This window comes from Saccoglossus kowalevskii, chromosome 22 (assembly GCF_978046115.1).
Source record: "Saccoglossus kowalevskii chromosome 22, keSacKowa6.1, whole genome shotgun sequence".
Lineage (NCBI taxonomy): Eukaryota > Metazoa > Hemichordata > Enteropneusta > Harrimaniidae > Saccoglossus > Saccoglossus kowalevskii.
In genome coordinates, this window is record NC_140662.1 from 18,739,248 (window position 1) to 18,753,612 (window position 14,365).

The following is a 14,365-nucleotide window of genomic DNA, read 5'->3' on the forward strand; positions in this document are numbered from 1 at the left end:
GCCATACTCCGCCCCTGTATCATGGAGACAACCACAATTGTCGCCTTGTTGTTGACATTCCAGGAATATGGGAATGGAGGAAAACACAACTGAATTAATTTTGGTGAACGCATGAGTTGAACTTTATATTTGAGTTGTGTATTTATTTTACTTGTATAAAATAAGATTTTAATATTTCGCGATTTCAAATTCAGAAACAAATATATTCATAGCATTTTTTGGTTTTTGTGTCAGAACGAAGATGTACGAATTATTATTGGAACGTTCTATCCTCTAGCGGCCACCAAGGTATATTGTGAGGTAAGTGTGAATATGGTAGGTGTATGGTATTTTCATAAACGTGCTCACTAATGCTTTAGGTGTAATATAATAAATGTTACAAAATACACAAACAATTTATTACGTGCACTATCATACACTCACGCATAGAGATGTGTAATAATAATAATAATAATAATAATAATAATAATAATAATAATAATAATAATAATAATAATAATAATAATAATAATAATAACTCAACAGCTATTTAACATTCTACCAAACTGCTATTGCTGCAAATGATTGATCGATCGATATGTTTATATGCTACACTACTGGTTCAAAGATCGCATAATCACGCATTAGTTTTCATGGCTCGATTGATGCACGAAGAACAACTATATGATTTGTTCTAGGCTTATAAGCTTGGAATGTATGGAGCAAAGTACGCCTGGTTTGGTACAGGATGGTACGGACCAGACTTGATATATGGTGCAATGAGCGGCACGTCTATTGATTGCACACCTGAGCAAATTGGTGAAGTAATAGAGGTAAGATTTGTTATATATATATATATATATATATATATATATATATATATATATATATATATATATATATATATATATATGATTTGTTATTTGTCTTCTAATACCGTAATGGGGGTCTTTTTGAGCATGCAACGGCATAATGGACTCTAGGTTACAAAACAATAATAGACACAATTAAGGTAGAGGTGCAGTTTACCTGACAGGTATTTTAATAAGTTAATTAGGAAACCAAGATGACCTCCCTTGTCCACAAAACTATATATTTTCGGAAAGCTTATTGTATGAATTTTAAAATTCCGTTAGTATTTTTTTATTGACACTGTAGTTTGAAATATGCACAAAAATGTGCTTTTTTGATCAAAATTGATTAAAAAAAATAGCTTCTAAACCATGTTTCTGTTTCCTGTCAAAATTAGTTTATGGGTACATATGTTTACTATGAAGAAAGTGTCGTCTTGAAAACTGTCTACCAGTTGTCAATTTTGCAGGGCAGCAACTCAAATTTCACTACTTCAAGTTTGTGCATAAATTAACACCCAGGCTAGTTTTCTGTACGATTGCTGTAACACTGTTCAACCAAAAACAATGCCCCGACGGCGTTTTGAAAATAAACACATTGTCAATCATATGTGAAAATTTCAAAATAAAAGGTCAAAGCATGTGCACTAAAAAGAAGCTGAGATAATTGCTAATTTGCATGACAATTCACTCTGTAAGATGTTTGCTAACGCTCATAATTAAAATGGCTGTAACAGTTCCAAATTCAAATGTATTATCGTTTTGTTAAAAGTTAAATACATGTATAGTGCATAATATGGAGATCCCGTCATTTCTTTTTTCACCATGTTTCTTTTTTATTATTTATGTACAGCCTTGATAAATCTTGCTAAGCATTCAAATGAGATAATGTTTGCAGCTGTTATCTATATTTCAAAATCGTTTTTTGAGTTTGTCCCACTATTCACAATTCTACAAAATTTTAACAGTCTATAGCCAAGACTGTTTGGATAATAACAAGCAAACAAAAAGTTTCACTCCCAAGTGCCCACAAACCTGCATCTCTACCTTAAGCAAATCAGGGTCCATGTTACGCTTCTATCAATAATTGAGCAATAATTAACGAAAAATGAATGATTGAATGAATGAATGTAATATGAGCAATGTTCAGCAAAGAACATATTCAATGTAAACCAATATTATTATACCTAACATTGTGTTTCATAGGGTTTGTTTGTTGTGAGTGACTACGAGTTGAATCCAGACACGGAAAATGTTGGCATTTCTAATTTGGTGAGTGCAAATATTTCTGTTATTAATACCTTATGAATGACAACATCAACAGTAGAAGTACTATAAAATGCGTTTAAGATCAGCAACGTTAAGGTACTTTCGCAAGGCTGACAAGGGATCGTGATATTGCATATCACATATTATAGGAATTGTAGTACAATTTACATGCCGTTTGCTTTAATTTCCGACCTACAATCCATTGCAGACTCCACATGAATACATAACACTGTACGATGAATATGTCAACTATACGGGTGATAGTTTAGTTGGATATGCCAACTCACCCTACTCTTATGACACGGTCTGGGCAATAGCATTGGCTTTAAATACTACTATGAATGACTTGAAGCGTTCCGGTGGTGAGTAACGTATTTAAAACACAAAAATTCAATGACAATTTTTTGTTGTGTTGGACATGTTTATGATCCCATATAACCTAAATATTTCTAACGGAACTATACAATTGTCAACTATATAGTTTAACGAAATGATATTTACAACCAAATTGTCTTCAACTTGTATGACGGACTAATTAATGGACTAATGTTCACTAATTAAACACCTTTGAATATTGCAGTTGATACATTATATTGTAAACGAAGGCAATGAATCTCATGAGAGAACAACGATCTCTATAATAGTCTTCTATATATGTTTGCTAGTTTAGTAACAATATTACTATATTCGGCTTTGAGTTTCAGTCATGTTATTATTGTTATTAACATTAATCATATCGTATTTTCCACATTTTGTCATGCAGGAAATAAACGATTAGAGGATTTTACTTATGATGACAGCGAACTTGCGAACATGATTATATCCAACCTTAGAAGTAGTTCATTCCATGGTGTAAAGGTAAATAATAATGTCACTACACTACACTACACTACACTACACTACACTACACTACATTACACTACACTACACTACACTACACTACACTACACTACACTACACTACACTACACTACAAAGCATTGCACTACACTACAATGCACTACACTACACTATGCTACACTACACTATATTACACTACGCTACGCTACACTACACTACACTACACTACACTACACTACACTACACTACACTACACTACACTACACTACACTACACTACACTACACTACACTACACTACACTACACTACACTACACTACACTACACTACATTATTATACCTAGTACCAAATTATGTTTTATGTTTTAGGCAAATTATATGTTGGCCGGAAATGGAGTTACAGTAACAGATAGAAAATTTCAACAGATACAAGGTACACTATATTCAATTTCATTTTTGACAATTTGTTTCAATCATTTTCATTCAAGAAATACATGTTTGTGGCAATACAATGTATCCGTTTCCAACGAATTAGCACAGCATAACACGGATCGCAATCACTAACATTTCAATCTAAACTAATTTCACCGCATCATTCTTTTCATTACGTTTGATTCTACCTTCAGATGGAGAGTATGTTGCTGTAGCTAGATACCGAGCAGAGACCGATACTGTGGAAATGTCACATGAAACCACCATCATATGGATAGGTAATAGAAAATTAGTTCACCGGCTCCCATTACATTTTCGGTAGATTGCATGCATATCGCGCTTGCAACCCAATAGTTGTATTTTAATGGTAAACGTCAGCCATTTCTTTTTGTATATAATGCTCTTCACATTATTATCATATACACCAACGTAATAACTTAAAGCATGGGCCATATTTTAATATTATATCTAAGTATGTTAGCTCATAAAAGAAAAAGCTAAAACCTTACTCAAAAGATATATATATATACCGGTAGGGTCTTGGAACCACCTATCGGCCAGCTAAAACTGCAGAACACCTGCAAATAAATTATTAATTACTCTGGCATCATTGCGATTCGACCGATGCTAAGGACACTTTAATAAATGAACATACAAAGATTTACCCAATGAATTTGAATGCGAATTCGATAATGTATCATCTGTTGACATCTATTGCGGATAATAACTATTATTTATAAACATAAACGTGTTGAAGATACGAACAGTCAAGATAATTGCTAATGAGACAAGGGTTGGTGTATAAATAAACGGCATATACGTGCTACTCGAGTTATTATACTTGCAAAACATAGCGCAAAGTAAAAAAACGAATAATAAAAACTCGCTTGTTGAACTAATCGAGTAATAAAAAGAAAAAATGATGTATTACAGAAAAGTATAATTGTAACTACTGAAAGTTCATACAGAAATAAATTACAATTGTTCGCTTCTGTCTGGTGCTGTGGTTAGAATCTGTTTATAAGAAAAAATCACAAAATGTGAATGTATTCTAATATGTATATATATCATAGACAAACATGCCATTGTGAATGACAAATTGTTTGTTGACGTACATAGTATTGGAATGTTTTAAATGAATTGTTTAATGCGCTCTTTATTTACTAAACCCACAAAAGTGTTAAAAGCAAAAATGCGTGCAACATATATGTGGTATCTACTCCACCATACGTCTAGATTTGTATATTATAACAAAAGTTGATTTTTACACCATTTGTCTGATAAAATATACTTGCTGGAAATTATTCAATTATTTTTTTCCATCACGACCTCACGGCTGCTGCTCCAAATGAAACCATACGCGCTGAGGCAATTTAATACTCTCATTCCAAGAGCAAACAAGTTGTGTGGTTAATATGTATTATGTGCAGATGTCTAGAACACAACACCGACGTGGTTCTAACAACACTGGGTAAAGTCAATTAACTAACAAGTAACCCATTTGATACTAACTTAACTTTGTCTCCACCATCTAGGAACTGGACCACCAAACGATGAAATCGAGCATGTGTATATCACTGAGAAAGTTCCGTTATACTTATATATTACTATGTCTGTCTTTGCGGGCGTTGGAATACTGTGCGCAATTGTCTTTCTGTTTTTTAATATAAAATTCAGATATAAGAGGTAGAGTATTTATTTCACTATGAGCATATCTTCAGTTGGTGTGACCAAAATAAAACTGTGACAAAATCGCTGATATACGTGATCGGAAATGCATGGGGCCATGCTGCATGCCTTACTCATTAACTAATTATCGCTGTTGATAATATGAACATAATACTCCGAATAGACTATTTTCAAATGGCCAGCGATATTTTTTGAAAGCAAGATACACTAAATAAGTTCGTGCATCACCTCCCCTCACATAGTATTCCAGTCACTACAGCCCACCTTATTATATTGTGTTCCAAATGCCGTTGTTTCAATGGCTAAGAGAACGGTGGAAGCAATGACGTTAGAGAAGGAATGTGGTTAGAACACATCTAGTGTCCTCTCAACAATATCGTGGAGGCCATTTGTGGATAAGATACATTATTGTTATACCGAGTTTATATAAGTAACATGGTGCATTTGCATTCGGTTATTTATCGTCCCAGGTTATGTTCAGTCTTATCTGACCAGGCTTATTGGTCGTACTATTAAAACCAAAAAACATAGATTCAAAATATGCTTTGGAAAACGATCGGCCACATTGGACCAGATCGCAATGTGCAATCCAGTACGTATTGAATGTAAGACAAATAATAACCTCTCAACAAATATATAAAACAGACACATGTATCAATAGTGGACAGTGCCCGTTAATGTGATAACTGTGATAATAACAGAAACGATTCTTGTATTTATTTTCACAGAGTAATAAAAATGTCATCGCCCACTATTAACAACTTCATACTTGGTGGATGTATCGCATCGTATTTATCAGTGTTTATAGAGAATTTTGAGGGATCGCCACAGGTAGACGCATTGCTGAGCTGCAAGATGAATACATATTTGCTGATGTATGGGTTCTCGGCTGCGTATGGGGCATTGTTTTCAAAAACATGGAGAGTGCATATAATATTTACTAATAAACATATAATTAAAAAGGTATTGTGAATAATTAACAACATTACAAACCATCACGTCATTAAAACAGCACCATCACAACACTGCGGATATAATCTGTTAAACGCAAAAATATAGTATTCCAAAATGCTTTATTCACAATGGTAATTTAACGGCTAAACATTGAATAAGCAAGTAATAGGTGATTTTCCGAACAATTGCGAGATCTCGCGAGATGCATGAAAGACGCGCGTCGAACGTCTGCCGCAAAATCGAACGATTTGATTTTGAACTCGAATTTCTTTATTTCGTAGCTCACACCGACCGGCCAATCTTCGACAGAGGAATATTGCTTCCGAATACCCTTACTTAATCGAAATTGTCTATCATCAAATGTGGACAGCACATTATTAAGCATGGAAATGTCCCCAAAATACTTTCGCGTTTGTCGAATCCCACGCGATGTTTGACGCGACTACGACGCTATGACCTTTGTTTGTCCTGTTTTTACGTTCGATTTCACGCATAACGCGTGATTCTCGCAGTGAACGGAAAATGGTCTATTTAAACAGGAACAAAATTTACTAACCTGAACACATGTTGTTACTTTGAATAAATACAACTAACCTTTCTATTGTCAGCAAATATATACGTTGACGATGCAACATAGTAAGCACCACATACGTTGGACAAGTTATGAGTTCTAACCTTAATCAATCTTTCAAATAGTTTAAAGAAAAGTCTACTCCTCGAACTCTTCAAATCCATACATTTCCATATTCTTCAAATTGAAAAATTTGTTTATTTTACAGTCCATATACAAATAAGAATAGGAACATGAAAAGTACCTTGCCATTAAATCTGCCTATATCCCGACAAAACTAGCACATTTTATGTTGGACCTTTAGATCAATGAACCGCTGGTAACACACAATGCTTTAAATATGAGCAAAATAAATTAAAGAATTTTTTTCAGCAGGAAGTGCGTTTATATTGATAGTGTTCTAGTAGTAATCTACTTGAGCCATGCACCGTGACATCACTTAGGTATTGCTTTTGTCCTACTTTACAGACTATTAAAGACATACAGTTAGTAGGATTAGTGTTGGTGTTATTGAGTATTGACAGCATCATTATTATTCTATGGGAAAGCCTGGATCCACTGGAAATCCACTATTACGACGCAATAAAACTGGTATGTTAACTCGTTAACTTCACAAATATTACGGATGTGTGTTACACTTTTCAAGTTGCCAGAAAGAGGTTACTATTAAGATTGAAAAGGAGATTATTCTATCTCTGGGTCGATAATGTAATTCATGATGGTTGAGAAAAAAGGCTACTTTATTGTACAGGTGTATTTAATATGACAGTCATCAAGTTTCAATGCAAATCCTGCGTTGTTTTGATCATGTGAATAAAAAGAATAAGTATATATTTCGCAGCCAGAAGAGTTTGACGATAGAACAGTGTTATACCAAGTCCGATTATGCGAGTCCGAACACATGTCCTATTGGATTGGCACATTATACTCCATCAAATCGGTCTTACTCTTATTTGGTGTGTTCTTGGCCTGGGAAACACGAAAGGTGAAGTCAAGTTTAAGTGAATTCAATCATTTATAACTGATAAACAGTGTCTGCTATTCCTAAATACGATATGATACAAGCCGTGTGGCTTGGTGTAGTTGCACGCTGGCATGCAGCTTCGGCAGTTTTCTGAGGTGCCCAACATGTGTAATTGATTTATGTCGATACTGGGACGGCTGACCGGAATTACGAAAGGCGTTCAATGAGTAATACCCCTGACCCATTTCCCATAGCAGGAAATTTGGCACAGTTATTAGGCTTTCTCTACATAGGAACCACCCAAAGGTATGCATTTCTCCCATCGTTTGATGCAGCTCTGGACACCGTTTTTGTAGAACACCGTACCCCAGGCTGGTCCTCCAACCACGTCGTATCTTCAGAAATCAATGCTGCATCATCCGGGAAACACTTTCCTTTGAAAACAACGTCATGAAGGGAAAAGATAAAAGTCAGAGGGTGCAAGTTCAGGAGAGTAAAGGGGATGGGGAGGATTGCATAGACACACGCCCGTGCTTATGATCTGGCGACATACGAGTTGTTGTACTGCAGGAGGTGGATACATTTGCTGATCTTGTCCCGCCTATTGATTTTGATAGCTTCTATTAATTTTATCAAAAGTGAAGCGTAATAGGCTCCTGTAAACGTGGTACCTTTTGCCAGGAAAACTGTCATCACTACTCCGCTGTTTTTTGCAACATAGCCCATAGAGATGGAAATCATTACACATGCAACATTTTGTCTAGATCAGCCAACTGGAAGTGGGTCAGGGGCATTACTTATTGAACGTCCCTCGTACTTTTTAAAGCAATTCATAATAGATATATAGAGTTATTTAGCGCTATTGCTCGCGTTATCAATGTCATCATGACGTTGAACCAATCACGCTGTTATACTTCACACAGTTCATTATTCTATTTTGTACACCAAAATATTACTTGAAAAATAATCTTTTGCAATTCGTAGGTTTCCATCCCAATACTGAATGATTCACGCTATATCGGCATCTGCATCTACAACGTGGTCATCTTGTGCGGTCTCGGTGCACCCCTCGTGTATGCTTTACGATTTCAATCGATGATGCGGTACACAATTACGTCGACATTTGTGATCTTAGCAACCACCGTGACACAGCTTCTTGTGTTTATACCAAAGGTATGTTCACCGCTTTTTTGTAGTTTGGCTTTCACTTGTTTGTATATAATGGCACTGTATCCTTTCTTCTGTGTGCTATACTACGATATGTGTCATTATTCTGTGCACACACTTAGATATACGTGTTGGGCTAAATTAGGATGAAATCTAAACATTGCAATCAAAATAGGGGATGTTCAGCTGACCCATGTATTCTTCACAGTATAGCACTACCCCTAGGTAATATATGTTTAGAGCATTTAATTTATTGTAGCAGTACTAGTGGTATTATTTTATGTTGACGTACATATCCTCCGTACCTACAACGTGAGTAATGTCATTTGTTTAACAATGCGTTTTTATTCACAGCTCTTAACTTACAGGGAGGGTCACGTTATGCCCACAGGAACCAGCGGAATACGAGATCAATTGTTTGAGACAAGCAATTTTAAAGCAACTGCTGTGAAAGAAATTGTACCGACGACGAACATTGGAGTACAGTAAGTGAATTACATGTTACAGCAAAATCACTACTACAACATGTATATAGGAATACAATATATTTATGTTACGGTTTAATTTATTCTACAATGTTGGATTCCTTATGTGTCACATTAAAGGCGTAAAATTACAACTCTCTGACGAACAATAATTAATTTACCTGGTTGGTTTTATATGTATATATAATATATGTGATATGATATATTTATATACGTGTACGAAACTTTGAAAGTCACTCACACTAGATAGTATATTATATATTCAATAGTATGACGTAGTTTGTAACATTGGTTGAATATATTTGCAGATGTGATATATACGAATAGATGCACGAGGCTGTTATCTTAAGAATATATGGAATGACTGGGTGATTTAACGTATTCCAATTTGGATTATTTTTATTGTCAATGACCACCATCAACACGCATGATATCAGTGAAACCTGTCATCGCTACCAGCCACAAAGAAAAACTGTCAATCAACCAATCCAATCCCACACCCGCCGCTGAAATAACAATAGTTGAAAATCTCAAAACACATTCGAAACAAGTCAAACCTAGAACGCTCTGACAATTTATTCACATGTGTATAATATTGTTATGTAGTATTTCTTTGAGATTACATGTTTGGTCAAGCAAATACAAAAAAAAACAATGGAATTTGAGGAAGGTTCACGCGATGTGCATGCTTGGTTAGTTTGAACTCACTTTATATCATATCACTGTATAATAAACAACAAACATAGTCCATGTATTCATCTCAAAGTTGAAAAAGACCTGAGAACACCTTGCACAAACAGTAATCAAAAATTGCATCTCGTTTGCATATTCTACATCGTTTTCTAATGAATAAGTATCCATCGTCTTATTAAGACAGCGACAAATCAAAATACATATAACAGATAGTTCAGCAATTCCGTAGGAATGAATGGTATAAAAATTAACTTTTTTTTAAAAATTACAATACATTATTTTTCACATTATTTTTGAATCAATGGTTGTCGTTTTTAAAATATTGCACGTGAACATAGTAATTTATCTGCACTGAGATTTAGCATTTTAATGATTTTTGTTGCAAGTAAAATTAGCATAGTAATCTATTATATACATAATTAATAATTTAATATTTGTATACCATTGTTATAAAAAAAATATTTTTTAATTAAAATTGTAGTTGTTTTGAAACAAAAGATTTTATTTTATTTATTATTAATTAAGAAATTCTAGACGAATGATACTAAGCGTTGGACGAAACGGTTCTACGTGACATGAATAGCAACAATTCGACTTCTTGAAATATACAAACGCTTTCTGGAGAAATAGCAAGACCAAATGTGAAAGGCGGTGTGGCAATATCATACAGCTCAAACTTTTTGTTGAAACACATTTGAATGCTTGTAATTCTGTATATTCCGTATTGTCACATTGTATTTTTTGGCAACTTAAAGGGGCACCTTCCAGTTAAGATTAATTTCACAACAAATTTACTTTCTGGATTAAAATAACAATGGATAACAAAAGATAGATTAACATTGTAAACAACATAAACAATAGTGTCCCATGATTCTTTGGTGCAATCCATGGGATTGAGCGGTTCCCCTTTAACTTTAATTGTTGGAGTGTATATTTTTCAGTTTGTTAATTAAGTTTAATTATTTTTCGCCAGAGATTGCGTTGCATTCGACACTTTGATGAGTGTGACTAATCTATCTAAAAATGAAACCTTCCTGAATAAACTTGTCACATGGCGTGAAACAAGAGGATCACTTCTCCCTGCTGCCTGTCACAGTTAACACATTGAGAGGTTTGTTGCCAGTTTCAGTTTGGGTTGGAATCCCCAAGGCTTCTACCAAATATAGTTCCACATGGTGAAGTCGTGCTGCAACTTATTTGTCAAACGGTCATCGGAACAAAATTCCAAGGAGATTGTCAAACCATCATCGAGCCATTAAATCGTGTGATACAATGAACACCGTGAAACTGGGTCAACTACAAAAGCTGAGTAGTCTATGACGTTGTCATTTCTACGTCGTTATAAAGTTCGTCGTAACGGTACAGTGATTGATGTTAACAGCCTCCAAGTGACAGTATAAAACGTTATTTACTTGTACTTATGGATTATGTACTTATTATGTTGTTTAGAGCATTAGCCATGGTTATTTGCATTAAAAATATTAATGTAATTATTACTGTAATTATTAATGATCAAATAGTGTGATTTGCATTACAAATATTATTTGAAATTATCTCGTATTAAACATTTCGTTGATCACATGAATTTGTTGCTTGAAGTGCGTGCAAGTTTGTTACAGGTGTGTGTGTGTTCTATCTCAAAGTTCTACCCTGGCATTATTGTGTATGATCATATATCAATACTAATATATCTATACATTATTTGTATTGTGTATTTTGGGCTAAAGAACACAAGGTCTGTGACGGTACTTTATTTTGGCCGTTGTATTTCTGTATTACGTTTGGCGATTTTACCACACCATAGTACCTCACCACATAATTTACCTTGTGATATTTCGGTGGCAGCGGTGGGATGGTATCACTCAATTAAAGTGGCCATCCCCTTTGAAAAAATAAATTGTCTTGCCAGTAGTGAGAACTTGATGCGTAATGAGCACTTCCTTTAAGATAATTTATACACTTGGTCAAATATCTATTCCTCCATCTTCTGATCTCTTTAATAATTAATATGGATTCCGATGTGACTAGAGTTAAACAGTTAGGACAAGAGATTGGATTAGAGGATAATGATTTGACAGACTTTATAAAAAAAACTGGTGGCTAAACGAGAAACGTGAAAAGTAAAAAGGCTGAGCGTGAAGAAAGGCATAGTAAATTAGAATTAATCAAGACAATAGAGCAGATAAAACTGGATGTAGGAAGGGAAGAACGGGAATTAACAAAGGAGGAAACTAACTAAGCCCTTGAAAGTAAAGAGATCGAGTTAGAGACCATGGCTTTGGAGAGAAAAAATAGCCTTTGAAGACGCACAGAGTGAAATGCACGTGAACGAGAGAAGGTATCCCAGCGTCAGATTGAGTTACCTCACCAAATAATTTACTTTGTGGCACGTGTAAATCACGTACACAATAAGACAGACCTTTAAACTCTGTAATAGGATGTTATTTCCATTGAACGATATAGACTTTCCCTTTTCCTTATGTTTTACGGTATTTTTACCAAGTAATATCATATTCATTAGTTATTGTTCACACACGAGTTGTTGAACACACTACATAGTTTGTTATTTCATTCAGCTTCTTTCAGTCATAATTCAAAATAAACGGACAAAATATATAAAGAATAGATTTTTCTGTAATATTCTTGCGTAATATATTGACCTTTCAGCTGTTAAATTACGTTTGAATGCTATTCTGACAAACATAAATTGAATATTATCACACAAGTGGCGCCATCCCCTGTATTGCACAATTAGCCACTGGAAGGCGAGTCCGCTGTGTTAGGGGGACATCTATAGTAATGCATTAATATATGCAAATGAGCATACAATTTACATATTCTGCCTTGACCAAAACAATATGACCAAGAAATATAAGTTGCAAAAGATGTATATTTTGAGAAACTTGAGCACAAGCTTCCAGCGATATAACCTATTTATTTAGGCATGGAATTAAGCTAATCACACATTGTGTCTACTGTCTGGGACACACAATATTTCAATTTGTATTGGGAGCAAAAAAAACTGATTTTGATTTAAATATAAAGTAATTTGTATTTGGCAGGTAATTTTTAAGCTTGTAATCTTAGTTGGGGTGGACTTTTTGTCGTAATATAGAGGAATCTTTAAGATTGTATAGTAATCTATATCACAAATTATCAATTCTTTTATTTTCTCAATGTCTTAGTCTCTGAACAGACAACACGACTTCTTTGGTGGCTGGTTGGTTATTTATATGTTTGTGGGTTTGAATTTGATTTACTTGGATGACTAAGCATTAAAATGCATTATTTTCTCAGTTTCTTTGTCTCTGGTCATTCTAAAACTGTTATCATTCCGACTTGTTGGTGGCCGGTGTCTTCCAACTATTATGGAATTCATGTGTTTGGACTACATAACTGTTCCTTGAATGTGTGGAACACTGTGCTGTGCAATGCAATCCTGATTACAGGCCTTATATGCATTTAGTACCGGCACTGTGTTTTGGTCCATACACTAATATTCCCGCATTAGGGACTTGTTGAGATAGTGGGGGTGGGAAAAAAATTCAATCATTTATATTAACTAATCATTAAACTCTGAGGTTTAGAGACCATAAAACCGCTGATGATATTTGCAGTCAATTTGCACACGCTACCATTTACAAAATGGACGACTCAACATTTATTTTTTGAATTGTGTATCAATAAAGTAGATTTGTTTGTTTTTATCGCAAACTGTCGAATCCTTTTATTTTCCAATGTATTAGTCTCTGATCATAATGTTCTAAAATGTTTGGCCTTGTTTGGTGGTCGGTTGCTTTCAAAGTATTAAGCCATTGATATATCTTTTAAATTATATAGATTTATTTCACGTTGATGGCTGTGAATTATTGGTTTTTTTCCCGAATTTGTGAAAAGCAAAATGTCTTTCCCTTTCAATACAAGATATGTATCATATATGCTGTGCAAGTGCACAACACATCTTAACAGTAACGTGGTATAAATGGTTGTTATGAGCGGTTCTTTGTTTTCGTAACCCAAACTGATTTTTCTAATTGTTTTCTTTGTTCCGCTGCATAACATTGTGCATATAACCAAGGAATCTCCCAGTATACCATTTGACTAGGTCCTGGCAACGTGTACCATACCAACATGTTTCTAATGGCTGATCCCAACAAGCCATCCAACAAGTGGAAATGGCTGTAAATTAAACTTGCCATTTGTAATCATTGTGGGAGGGGTACAACAAATATATACAACCAAGAATTATGAGAAAACAATGTAAACTATGATTTTGTCAATAAAACTATCTCAGCAAAAATGTGAGTAGGAAAATGCATCATGAGGGCATCATGACGAAATTATTTCCACAAAATATAATCATCTCTACCTCTGTGATTCCAAATTGACTATACTTAATACTAATAGTCAAACAGATTTCATCTCAATTACCATGATTGTTGTAATGAAACAGTAAATAAAAAAATAATGAAT

General features: G+C 34.4%; 1 protein-coding gene across 1 annotated transcript in view; it reads left to right on the forward strand.

The window, feature by feature from the left end:
- LOC102808294 (gamma-aminobutyric acid type B receptor subunit 1-like) overlaps positions 1-7,604 on the forward strand; it is a 33,453-nt gene extending 25,849 nt beyond the window's left edge. The window contains exons 4-14 of the mRNA XM_085495804.1: positions 235-300; positions 678-812; positions 2,037-2,102; positions 2,308-2,461; positions 2,863-2,957; positions 3,307-3,370; positions 3,564-3,647; positions 4,905-5,055; positions 5,787-5,889; positions 7,052-7,174; positions 7,425-7,604. Of these exons, the coding sequence (XP_085351930.1) occupies positions 235-300; positions 678-812; positions 2,037-2,102; positions 2,308-2,461; positions 2,863-2,957; positions 3,307-3,370; positions 3,564-3,647; positions 4,905-5,055; positions 5,787-5,889; positions 7,052-7,174; positions 7,425-7,604 (1,221 nt within the window). The remainder of the gene's footprint in view (positions 1-234; positions 301-677; positions 813-2,036; positions 2,103-2,307; positions 2,462-2,862; positions 2,958-3,306; positions 3,371-3,563; positions 3,648-4,904; positions 5,056-5,786; positions 5,890-7,051; positions 7,175-7,424) is intronic.
- The last annotated feature ends 6,761 nt before the right edge of the window (positions 7,605-14,365 follow it).